The following is a 13684-nucleotide window of genomic DNA, read 5'->3' on the forward strand; positions in this document are numbered from 1 at the left end:
CAAATATACATGGGCTTGATCATGTGGCAATTATAAAAATCAAATAGATCACATAGCCATTGATAAAGAGAGAAGGAGGACTCTGAGAAGTATAAGAAGCTATAGAGGTGCAAATATTGGTAGTGACCACTTGCTCCTCTTGCTACACTGAAATTAAAACCGAATGCACCCAACAGAAATGTAGATAAAATATCTAGGTCTGATACAACTGGCTTCTAGAGGACGAGCAGAGAAATCTTTGTAATTGAATGTAAGAATCGATTTGCAGTCTTAGAGACTTTAGGAGACAAGTAGCAAACAATTAACGAATGATACTTGGGATAATATAAAAAGGAGACAAAGCTAGAAGTTGATTGTTGGAAGTTTTTGAGGAAGTAACGAGAATTGCAAGGTAGAGCATGCTAAGCATTCCAGTATTGATAGTGAGGTCAAAAGAAAAGCCAGAAATGACTGGCGAAAATATTTAGACAGGAAAGCAGATGAGTCTGACAAAGCTATGGATTCAGGAAGTGGCTATGGTATAAGAATTGTACATAGAATTATTATAGAAATCTCTACGGGAGCAAAGCAGAAGAAGCATATACCCATCAAAAAGAGAGATTGAGCTGTTATAACAACAGAAGATGAAGAAAGGCAACGTTGGATGGAACACTTTAGTGGGGTCATGAATAGGAGATATAAAGGGATAAATTTGATGTATATACCTGGAGCTGAGGAATAACTTGATGTGCCCATCATTGAATTCAGTGTGTTTGAAGTCGAAGCTATCTTTTAAAAAAACTCGGAAGAGATGGGATGCCTCTAGTTATGATGGAATAACTGCTGAGATAATATTGGCCGAAAATGATGTGACTCTCAGATTACTTACAAGATTATTTTGTAGAATGTGGCGTGAAGAGGCAAAGCCTGATTAATGGGAGCTAGGAGTGTTGGTGAAAACAGCAAATAGGAGATCTGACTGATTGCAATATTTACAGAGGTATCACACTGACGTCAGTTGTCATGAAAATACTATGTTGTTTATCCTCCTCATGCATTTTATAATGCATAGAAGAGTTGGTGATGTTGGAAAAGGATTGGACTGGATTGGTAACAGGATATTAGCTGACCTAGAGTATGCTGATGACGCTGTCCTTATTAGCAGAAAACCACAGGTCAAGATAAATAGAAGAAAGACAGAGATGAGGAGATTGGAACATGCAATGGAAGAGGAAATATCATTGGAAGGAAAAAGGTTTAATTTTGTGGAACCATTTAAATATTCATGAACTATGATATCTACTAGAGGGATTGACATTTTGAATTCAATGAAAGATTGAAAAAAACTAATGAGACAATGGCTAGGTTAAGTAATATCTGAAAATCAAATCACCTGAATTTACATATAAAAGTCTGGCTATATATCAGTTTAGTGAGATCGGTGTTACTGTGTGGATATGAGTCGTGGTATAACAATGAAACAATATCCAACAGATTTTATTGATTTGAAAACAAAGCCCTCAGAAGAATATTGGGAGGTAAATGGCAGGACAGGATTAGAAATGAAACTATAAGAGAGATCACTCAAGTGCCATATGTGGATGAGATCATGGTGAGGGGTAGATGGAGATGGTTTAGGCATGCTCTTCGCTCTCTCCAAGAGATTAGTTCACCAAACTTTCAACCAGACTCCACAAGGCCCTAGAAGAGTTGGAAGACCCAGGCCTACATGGCTGAGGACTATGAAGCGCGAAATAGATGTTGAATGGAGAAGCATTCATTTAAATCTCAAGATAGAGACGAATGGCAATCTAACCGAGGTCCTTTGCGTCAATAGGCGTAGGAGGAGATGATGATATGTGGTTTCAAGCTATTTAACTCAAAGTGAGTCACTTTGCCTCCCTCTTCCGCTAAAAACCATTTTGTGGCTATACCAATGCAAAATAATGGATGCTCCTTATCTTTATAAATTACCACATACCATTTTCCTACAACTGAGGCTTCTTTATATGGAGGTGAAACGCTCTCCCAAAATTAATTAAATTCCTTTTGACTCGCTATCAGGACTATCCAAGTAGTTTGAATAATCACTATTAATTACCTTGGTCAATTTAGATTTGTTTATATTCACTTTAGCGTTTGCACACATTCTTCTTAGAAATCGAGAAATATTTGGTTGCTTTGTATTACTATTATTTATTTTGTTTTTATTTCTCTTAATGCCTTTCTTTAGGGTTTTCCCTTTATTGATCTTCATTTCATCTCTCTTTCTTAAATCTTCGATTGCATCCCTTTCTGTTACTATTTGAGAAAATGACTTTCTTATTCTTGTTTTGTTTTTATCATTCTTGGTTGCTTTTTCTGTAAGATTATCTTTTGTAGGTAAAAGTGTCTCTTTGATGGCTCGTTCATAATATGAGATAAAAATAATAAGAATAAACTTGATATGTACAACTTAGGACGAATATTGTTTATGGGATCAGCTTTGTCTGTCGTTGATATCTCTCACTATCATGCTGTTTACTCTAATGTTGCTGCATTGAACACTATATCAAAAAGGCAAAACGCCAGCTGCATCTTTTCTATTGCAGTTATCAACATGGAAATTAGCAGAAAAGGGAAAACATTTTCCCTAATACCTGAAATTTTCATTTGGATTTGTGAATTATTCTAGGAACAATGTATATACAAGAAAGATTTTTTTATTATTATTATTTGTAGCATTTGGGGTGACACCCCTCTCGAGGATGTCACCATGATTCGGTCGATCTTTTTGAAGGTTCCACCCCTGAGTGTCAACACCTTTGAGTGTGTCCCCAGTATTAAATAACTTTTTGAAAATCATATATCCCTTAAGCTAGAAAGACAAACTTTTTGTAGATGTAACTCTCAGGGTGTCACCCCCTTTTAGGGTGGTACCCTGAGCAGACCCCCCCCCCCTCATACTGCACTCCAAATGTCTTATTTTATATGCTTATGATAACACATATGTAGATTTACACATAAAAGTATATTTGCGTGCTCGAATACAAAGTTTAATTTATATATTCATAAAGTACGACAAAATTGGACAGTTTTCAAAGTTATGGTGAGGCAAAATTGGACAGGCAACTTTCTCACTTTTTTCTTGGCGAGGCAAAATTGGACAATCTTGGATTATGGACACAAAAAATTATATAAATCCATAATTTTTTTATAGTATATTTATATTGATAGTGACCACAAATTGTCATAATTTGGAAATTGAGCGTTGCTGCTTAACGGAGATACAGACGGGTCCATAATTGCCTCGCCTCTAAGATATTTTTTTTATTGATGAGATATAGGAATTTCTAATTCTCTGATGATTATGAGACAAACTATTTTTATAGATGAGGCCTCCCTCTTTTGAAAGCATGTTTGATTTTTGGTCATAAATTATTAATACAGATTTTGTACAAAGGTTTCTAAAAAGGTGTCCAAAATTGCCTCGTCTTACTATACTGGTACTGAAACCATTACCAGTACAAGTACCAATACTAGCGCTAGTGGTAGTACTAGTACTAATATTAGTACTGGTACTAGTACTTGTACCAGTGTCAATACTAATACTAATACTAGTACTAGAAATTGTACTATAAATACTAGTACTGTATACACTGTACTTGTAATGATACTAATACCAGTGCCAGTGCCAGTGCCAGTACCAGTACTAGTACTAGTACCGGTATTAGGACAGAGTGTCGAAAGGCAGAGTGTCGAATGGACAAAGTGTAGAATGGACAAAGCGTCGAATGGACAAAGTGTAGAATGGACAAAAGTTAAAAAGAGAGATAGATAGATTTGATTTGATTATTGATTTTAGGCTTACGTCAAGCAATGGGACTTCAAGGTCATCCAGAAGATAGAGAGTTACAAGGAGTTATAAATGTTTTTTGAGTTGGTTATTCAATTTAGGCTTACGCCAAGCACTGGGATTACAAGGTCATTCAGCGCATTTGAAAAAATAAAATGGATATAGGATCATAAATATACATCAAACATCAATATAAGCAATAAAGATTTATTGATGAGAAGACATAAAATATGAAAATACAAATGTATTAATGTTTCAAAAAAACTTGTAGCTATATTTATTTAAAGATTGTGAGCGATGGCTCTAAGATATTGTAACCCATCATTGACGTCATATGTATCAAAAATACTTTTTAGTCTTATGTTAAGGAGAGCATATTTCTTGTATTTTCTTTTTACATCACGGCCTTGTTGAATTTGTTCTAGAATCATTTCAGTGCTGGCCTGCTCCATACGAAGTTTTCGTAAAAGTTTGTCCTCTGTTGGGTGGCAAATCTTCACTCTTCTATGAAAAGCATTATGCCACCCTTCAACGGAGTTATTGGTCCTAGGCAAATCTTTTGCAACTCTCTCGTGAACTGACCACAAGTCAATTTCATATAATGGCTTTCTTCTTCTTCCCCTCTGGACGATTCCAAGCCATGTAGCTTCAAAATATTGTAAAAATTCTCCTAATGTTTCATCGGTTTCATCATCAAAAGACTCAATTAACTTATTGAACAGAGCACAAACATCAAAGGGGGGAACAAATGCGAGGGCCTGAATTTGCTTTATAATAAAAGCATTATTTTGCTCGTTATACCATGTCTGCAATCCTAGGGCTTGGATTTTTCTCCACAAACACTGCCCGAAGTGAAAGAAGCATCCATAAATTGTGGACTCCGGGAAAATAATTCTCATTTGGTTGATGGCCCAGCGTTCAAAATCAGCGGTAATGGAAATAGCATTTAGTTGCTTAGCAGACAAAAACTCAAAAATAATGGAATAAGTAGTCTCATCTTTTTTTTCGGTAATGCAGTACATTAAGTCTTGATTATTGCCATTATTATAGGTTAGGTAGAATGGAAATTTAAATTGAAACTTGAATCTCGAAGGAAGTTAACTGGTGAGAAAACTCAAACAGACTGAATACCGTATATATATTCTCTCTATCTCTCTCTAGAATATGCATGTAAGAATATAACAATGTAAGAATTGTTATATGTAAGGATATATCATTGTAAACATTGTTATATAGTTAAAGGTTAATTAGGTCGTTAGTTAAATGGATACTGTATTCTCTCTCTTTTTATCATTTATATTTTATCATTTATCATTTTTATAATTTCGACACATTGTCTGTTCGACATTTTGTCTGTTCGACACTTTGTCTGTTCGACATTTTGTCCATTCAACACTTTGTCCTTCGACGCTCTGTCCTTCGACACCCTGTCTTTCGACACTTTGTCCGCGCACGACTAGTACCTACTAGTACCAGTACTAGTACTAGTACCTACTAGTACCAGTACTAGTACTAGTACCTACTAGTACCAGTACTAGTACTAGTACCTACTAGTACCAGTACTAGTACTAGTACCTACTAGTACCAGTACTAGTACTAGTACCTACTCGTACCAGTACTAATACTAGTACTAGTACCAGTTCCAGTAATAGGATTAGCACTAGTACTGGTACTGGTTCTGGCAAAGCTATCTGTTGTAGTACCAGTACCAGTGAAACTACCAGTACTATAACTAGTACTAGTTTAAGTACCAGTGGCAGATACTAGTACCAGTACCAGTACTGGAACCAGAAACAGTACTTCAAGTACCAGTACCAGGACGGATACCAGTGTTACAAGTACCAGTACCAGGACAAGTACCAGTACCAGGACGAGTACCAGTACTATTACTAGTAGAAGTACTAGTACCAGTGACTGATACTGGTATCAGTATCAATACTGGAACCAGTACCAGTAATAGTACTGGTAATAGTATTGGTACTAGTACTAGTACTGGTACCAGTACCATTATTGGCACTGGTATCAGTACCAGTCCCAGAACCAGTACCGGTACCAGTTTCATTACTGGTACTAGAACTGGTTCAGCTACTGGCACTAGTACTGATACTGGTCACTGGTACAAGTACTGATACTAGTACTAGAACTGGAACTGGTACTGGTACTAGTTCTGAAACCAATACCAGTATCAATACTAATACTAATAGTAATACTAATACTAGTACTATTACTATTAATAGGGCAAGTACTGGTACTGGTAACAGTCCTAGTACTAATGTTAATACCAAAACTAATACTAGTACTGGTACAAATACCAGTGCCAGTACTGTTACTAGTACTAGTGCTGGTACTGGTATCAGTATCATAACAAGTACTAATACCCATACCTGTACCAGTATTAATAAAAGTATTAATACAAATATTAATACTAGTACTAGTAGAAGTACTAAAACTAGTACTGGTACTGGTACTTAAACTGGTTTTGGTACCGATTCCATATCAGAGACAGTACCAGTACCAATGCTAGTACTAGTACTGTTACCTTTATATAGTACTAGTAGTAGTACTAGTACTATTACTAGTACTTGTCTCAGTATCAGTGTCAGATTTTGTTTACATTCTCTCTCTCTCTCTCTCTCTCTCTCTCTCTCTCTCTCTCTCTCTCTCTCTCTCTCTCTCTCTCTCTCTCAGAAGTTCCTGGGAGTTACTCTACTGATGTGGGTTGCCTCTTCCTCCCCAAGAGTCTTAAAGGGCATGATGATGATGAAGAGAGGATGAATGGGACAGGAACTACCTGCCTTTACATCTCTAGAGTTGACCTTTAGTTATGTCAACATTTGGACTTCTATTTTCTAATTCTTATCTTCTGAGATGGTTCGGGCATGCTCTTCGCACTCCCCAAGAGAGATTAGTTCACCAAACTTTCAACTGGGCTCCACGAGGCACTAGAAGAGTTGGAAGACCCAGGCCTACATGGCTGAGGACTGTAAAGCGCGAAGTAGGAGATGATGGAGAGCTTTTCTTGCCTCCTGAGGCAAAGAAAAGACTGTGAGATGCCTCAGGAGGCAAGAAAAGCTCTCCATGTAGTGATGTTCATCTAATCAAATGTTAATGTCTTTGAGTTTTGAGGTGATGAGAAATACCGTTCTTTATTTCTTATTTTAGTGTTTCATTGTTTTAGGGCTTGTTTGGAATGTTGGAGTAATACAATATTTGACAATATATATTAAATTTGGACAGAACTACAGACTTGCCTCTTATTATAATCAGCCATCCCTCGCCATCTATGAGTTACACACAAAAACGAGTAAAAATGACAAAAATTCACTATTTTGACCTTGAAATATGACCTTTTGACCTTGAAGATGATGAAGATGACCCCAGGTGGTGTTGAAAATGTCACTATTGAACTCACCGTCCTCAAAAACCCTCCATTTGACTCAGAGAACGTGTTTCTAGCCCTTCTTAGAAGTCATTTTAGTCCAGGACTCAAGTTAATCCTTCAGACTCAAGTTAAAAACCCCGATCAGGGGACGTTCCAGTCCTTTCTTGAAGGACGATATATGACAATATATATTAAATTTAGACAGCTCTGCAGACTTGCCTCATATTATAATCAGCTATCTCTCACCATTTATGAGTAACACACAAAAAACGAGCAAAAATTACCAAAATTCACAAATTTGACCTTGATAAATGACCTTTAGACCTTGAAGATGACCCCAGGTGGCGTTGAAAATGTTACTATTGAACTCACCATCCTCAAAAACCCCCATTTTGATCCAGAGAACGTGTTTCTAGCCCTTCTAGAAGTCATTTTAGTCCAGACTCAAGTTAATCTTTCAGACTCAAGTTAAAAACCCCGAGGTCCTGACGTTCCAGTCCTTTCTTAAAGGAGTCTATGATATATATATATATATATATATATATATATATATATATATATATATATATATATATATATATATATATATATATATATATATATATATATATATAGATAGATAGATAGATAGATAGATAGATAGATAGATAGATAAAGTAAGAAACAAAGTGAAGAAGCAATAGCCATAAATTAGCTTTCAACAACAAGATGGTAATTTGAGTTCTTCCTGCGACGTGTACTGCAGATGGCTCCGAAAGATCCAAAAGGAAGCTGATCTTTCTTCGGCAGCCGTCTTCAGTGAGAGATACTAACGACCAAGTGATTTCCAGCGATCACTATTATGTCTTCGGAAAGGACAAAATTGGTTCAGTAAAACTTCACAGAGTGGTAAAGTCAAAAAGGCTTTAGTGGAGCCCTTTTGGCTGAAAACTAATGTTTCACTTTTTTATTCATAAAGCAAATTAGGAAGAGGAATATATGAAGTATGAATTATGTCATTAGTGAATATGAATGATTGTTGCGGTGTTAAAGCTGAGTATTGTGTTATATTCATAACAATTTTTTTTACATTTTATTCTATTTTGAGCCTATTTCTTGCCTAGCCATTTCTCTTCCTTCTCTCCCTCCAAGCAGTCATCTTTACCGTTATCATTTCCTTCCTTTCCTTACCTTTCTTGCTCCTTCTCTTTCAATTCCAAGTAATTTTCCTGACAATAACTCTCTTCCTTTCCTTACTATTTCTGATTCTTCTCTTTTCCTTCATATTCCTTCTCAACCTATTAACTCTCTTCCTTTCCCTAATATTCATTATCCTTCTACTTTCCCTCATATTCCTTCTCACCCTACTAACTCTCTTCCTTTCCTTAATATTCCTGATCCTTCTACTTTCACTCATATTCCTTCTCACCCTACTAACTCTCTTCCTTTCCTTAATATTCCTGATCCTTCTACTTTCCCTCATATTCCTTCTCACCCTATTAACTCTCTTCCTTTACTTAATATTCCTGATCCTTCTACTTTCCCTCATATTCCTTCTCACCCTATTAACTCTCTTCCTTTCCTTAATATTCCTGATTCTTCTCTTTTCCCTCATATTCCTTCTCACCCTACTAACTCTCAGCCCAAAAAGGAAGAGGCAGTGCATAAACAGCCCCGAAATGGAAGGAAGAGGCAAGGCATAAAACAGTCCAAAGGAAAGGAAGATGCCAGGCATAAAACAGCCCCAAGGAAAGGAAGCGGCCGGGCATAAAACAGCCCCCAAGGAAAGGAAGCGGCCGGGCATAAAACAGGCCCCAAGGAGAGGAAGCGGCCGGGCATAAAACAGCCCCAAGGAAAGAAAGCAGCCGGACATAAAAGAGCCCCAAGGAAAGGAAGCGGCCGGGCATAAAACAGCCCCCAAGGAAAGGAAGCGGCCGGGCATAAAACAGGCCCCAAGGGAAGGAAGCGGCCGGGCATAAAACAGCCCCAAGGGAAAGGAAGCGGCCGGGCATAAAACAGGCCCCAGGGAGAGCAGGAGGCGGGCCGTAACAGCGTCCCCAGGGAGAGCAGGAGGCGGGCCGTAACACCGGCCCCAGGGAGAGCAGGAGGCGGGCCGTTACACCGGCCCCAAGCAGAGCAGGGGGCGGGCCATTACAACGGCCCCAAGGAGAGTAGGAGGCGGGTCGTAACAGCGTCCCCAGGGAGAGCAGGAGGCGGGCCGTAACAGCGTCCCCAGGGAGAGCAGGAGGCGGGCCGTAACAGCGTCCCCAGGGAGAGCAGGAGGCGGACCGTAACACCGGCCACAGGGAGAGCAGGAGGCGGGCCGTTACACCGGCCCCAAGGAGAGCAGGGGGCGGGCCATTACACCTGCCCCAAGGAGAGTAGGAGGCGGGCCGTTACACCGGCCCCAAGGAGAGCAGGAGGCGGTCCGTGACACCGGCCGCTAGGAGAGCAGGAGGCAGGCCGTTACACCGGCCCCAAGGAGAGCAGGAGGCGGGCCGTTACACCGGCCCCAAGGAGGGCAGGAGGCGGGCCGTGATACCGGCCCCAAGGAGAGCAGGAGGCGGGCCGTTAGCAGGAGGCGGGCCGTTACACCGGCCCCAAGGAGAGCAGGTGGCGGGCCGTGACACCGGCCCCAAGGAGAGCAGGAGGCGGGCCGTGACACCGGCCCCAAGGAGAGCAGGAGGCGGGCCGTGACACCGGCCCCAAGGAGAGCAGGAGGCGGGCCGTGACACCGGCCCCAAGGAGAGCAAGAGGCGGGCCGTGACACCGGCCCCAAGGAGAGCAGGAGGAGGGCCGTGACACCGGCCCAAAGGAGAGCAGGAGGCGGGCCGTTACACCGGCCCCAAGGAGAGCAGGAGGCGGGCCGTGACACCGGCCCCAAGGAGAGCAGGGGGCGGCCCGTGACACCGGCCCCAAGGAGAGCAGGAGGCGGGCCGTGACACCGGCCCCAAGGAGAGCAGGGGACGGGCCGTTACACCGGCCCCAAGGAGAGTAGGAGGCATGCCGTTACACCGGCCCCAAGGAGAGTAGGAGGCGGGCCGTGACACCGACCCCAAGGAGAGCAGGGGGCGGGCCGTTACACCGGCCCCAAGGAGAGCAGGAGGCGGGCCGTAACACCGTCCCCAAGGAGAGCAGGGGGCGGGCCGTTACACCGGCCCCAAGGAGAGCAGGAGGCGGGCCGTTACACCGGCCCCAAGGAGAGCAGGGGGCGGGCCGTAACACCGGCCCCAAGGAGAACAGGAGGCGGGCCGTAACACCGGCCCCAAGGAGAGCAGGGGGCGGGCCGTAAACCGGCCCCAAGGAGAGCAGGAGGCGGGCCGTAACACCGGCCCCAAGGAGTGCAGGGGGCGGGCCGTTACACCGGCCCCAAGGAGAGCAGGAAGCGGGCCGTAACACCGGCCCCAAGGAGATCAGGGGGCGGGCCGTTACACCGGCCCTAAGGAGAGCAGGAGGCGGGCCGTAACAACGGCCCCAAGGAGAGCAGGGGGCGGGCCCTAACACCAACCACAAGGACAGCAGGAGGCGGGCCGTAACACCGGCCCCAAGGAGACCAGGGGGCGGGCCGTAACACCGGCCCCAAGGAGACCAGGGGGCGGGCCGTAACACCGGCCCCAAGGAGAGAAGGAGGCGGGCCGTAACACAGGCCCCAAGAAGAGGAAGAGGCAGGCCGTAACACAGGCCCCAAAGATAGAAAGATGCAGGCCGTAACACAGGCCCCAAGGAAAGGAAGAGGCCGGCCATACAACAGCAACCAAGGAAAAGAAGAGGCGGGCCATACAACAGCAACCAAGGAAAGGAAGAGGCGGGCCATACGACAGCAACCAAGGAAAGGAAGAGGCTGGACATACAACAGCAACCAAGGAAAGAAAGAGGCAAGCCATACAACAGCAACCAAGGAAAGGAAGAGGCGGGCCATACAACAGCAACCAAGGAAAGGAAGAGGCAGGCCATGCAACAGCAACCAAGGAAAGGAAGAGGCGAGCCATACAACAGCAACCAAGGAACGGAAGAGGCGAGCCATACAACAGCAACCAAGGAAAGGAAGAGGCGGGCCATACAACAGCAACCAAGGAAAGGAAGAGGCGGGCCATACAACAGCAACCAAGGAAAGGAAGAGGCGGGCCATACAACAGAAACCAAGGAAAGGAAGAAGCGGGCCATACAACAGCAACCAAGGAAAGGAAGAGGCGGGCCATACAACAGCAACCAAGAAAAGGAAGTGGCGGGTCATACAACAGCAACCAAGGAAAGGAAGAGGTGGGCCATACAACAGCAATCAAGGAAAGGAAGAGGCGGGCCATACAACCGACACCAAGGAAAGGAAGAGGCGGGCCATACAACAACAGCAACCAAGGAAAGGAAGAGGCAGGCAGCATCCAAGGAAAGGAAGAGGCAGTCAGCAACCAAGGAAAGGAAGAGGCAGGCCATACAACAGCAACCAAGGGAAGGAAGAGGCAGGCAGCAACCAAGGAAAGGAAGAGGCAGGCAGCAGCCAAGGAAAGGAAGAGGCAGTCAGCAGCCAATGAAAGGAAGAGGCAGGCAACAACCAAGGAAAGGAAGAGGCAGGCAGCAACCAAGGAAAGGAAGAGGCAGGCAGCAACCAAGGAGAGGAAGAGCCAGGCAGCAACCAAGGAAAGGAAGAGGCAGGCAGCAACCAAGGAGAGGAAGAGGCAGGCAGCAACCAAGGAGAGGAAGATGCAGGCAGCAACCAAGGAAAGGAAGAGGCAGGCAGCAACCAAGGAAAGGAAGAGGCAGGCAGCAACCAAGGAAAGGAAGAGGCGGGTCATACAACAGCAACCAAGGAAAGGAAGAGGCAGGCCCTACAACAGCAACTAAGGAAAGAAAGAGGCGGGCCATAAAACAGCCCCAAAGGAAAGGAAGAGGCAGACCATAAAACAGCCCCAAAGGAAAGGAAGAGGCAGGCCATAAAACAGCCCCAAAGGAAAGGAAGAGGCAGGCCATAAAACAGCCCCCAAGGAAAGGAAGAGGCAGGCCATAAAACAGCCCCCAAAGAAAGGAAGAGCCAGGCCATAAAACAGCCCCAAAGGAAAGGAAGCGGCAGGCCATACAACAGCCCCAAGGAAAGGAAATGGCAGGCCATACAACAGCCCTAGGGAAGGGAAGAGGTAGGCCATAAAACAGCCCCAAGGAAAGGAAGAGGCAGGCCTTTAAACAGCCCCAAGGAAAGGAAATGGCAGGCAATAAAACAGCCCCAAGGAAAGGAAGAGACAGACCATAAAACAGCCCCAAAGAAAGGAAGAGACAGGCCATAAAACAGCCCCAAGGAAAGGTAAGAGGCAGGCCATAAAACAGCCCCAAGGAAAGGAAGAGGCAGGCCATAAAACAGCCCCAAGGAAAGGGAAGAGGCAGGCCATAAAACAGCCCCAAGGAAAGGGAAGAGGCAGGCCATAAAACAGCCCCAAAGGAAAGGAAAAGGCAGGCCATAAAACAGCCCCAAGGAAAGGGAATGGCAAGGCATAAAACAGCCCCAAGGAAAGGAAGAGGAAGGCCATAAAACAGCCCCAAGGAAAGGAAGAGGCAGGGCATAAAACAGCCCCAAGGAAAGGAAGAGGCAGGGCATAAAACAGCCCCAAGGAAAGGAAGAGGCAGGCCATAAAACAGCCCCAAGGAAAGGAAGAGGCAGGCCGTAAAACAGCCGCAAGGAAAGGAAGAGGCAGTGCATAAACAGAAATGGATCAGTAACAAGAAGGCAATGTTTGTTCAAGCAATATTTCAAGGGCAGCTATATGGCAACACCGGAGAAACTGTTGCCATTAACCTATGATCAGTAAAGCTGTGACTGCCAGAGCCACCCATACTAGGCTGGTTTGCCGTGAGCAAGCAGAAGAAAGTTCCCCATCATCACTCATGCGAGTGGTGATGAAAACTGGCCAAATCCTAAACATGAATAAAGACATGTCTGAGGCCTTTTTCCGGCACTGGACTAGAGACAGCTGTATTTGCTGCTGTTGTTCTTTATATATAATATATATATATATATATATATATATATATATATATATATATATATATATATATATATATATATATATATATATATATATATATATATATATATATATATATATATATATATATATATATATATATATATATATATATATATATATATATATATGTATATATTGTTTTTCATGGGTCAAAGACAGCACCTCTCCGGAAAATCTGAGCTTCAAATAGGTTTCAGGTTAACAGAATTCAATAAATTAAGTAATATTATACATCAATGCAATGGAAATTCCTTCGTCTATAAGTCTGATGAAGGAATGGGACTCAAATGGGACAAGGGACCTTATAGTCCATCACTAGGGCTTGTGGAATAGGTGGTATATCCCTGTTTTATCACCCGATACTTTTCAGATCTATTTCCTATGCGTCCTTTATCAGGTTTTGTCCTTCAAGATGTATAAAAGGTAAAGGAAGTTATTATGGGTTAAGAGATAAAGGAAGGTGATGATTCTCTTGATAAAGGAAGAAGAAACACA

At 43.2% G+C, this 13684-nt stretch overlaps 1 protein-coding gene across 1 annotated transcript; it reads left to right on the forward strand.

Moving 5' to 3' along the window:
* Window positions 1-11127: 11127 nt before the first annotated feature.
* On the forward strand, window positions 11128-12072 carry LOC137633857 (octapeptide-repeat protein T2-like). Its single transcript, XM_068366098.1, has one exon. The coding sequence runs from the start codon at window positions 11128-11130 to the stop codon at window positions 12070-12072; it is 945 nt and encodes a 314-aa protein (XP_068222199.1).
* Window positions 12073-13684: the final 1612 nt, after the last annotated feature.

The sequence above is a fragment of the Palaemon carinicauda genome, chromosome 43, assembly GCF_036898095.1.
Source record: "Palaemon carinicauda isolate YSFRI2023 chromosome 43, ASM3689809v2, whole genome shotgun sequence".
Lineage (NCBI taxonomy): Eukaryota > Metazoa > Arthropoda > Malacostraca > Decapoda > Palaemonidae > Palaemon > Palaemon carinicauda.

Coding starts and splice junctions, on each gene's coding strand:
- LOC137633857 (XM_068366098.1), top strand. CDS start 11,128: ATGCAACAGCAACCAAGGAAAGGAAGAGGCGAGCCATACAACAGCAAC.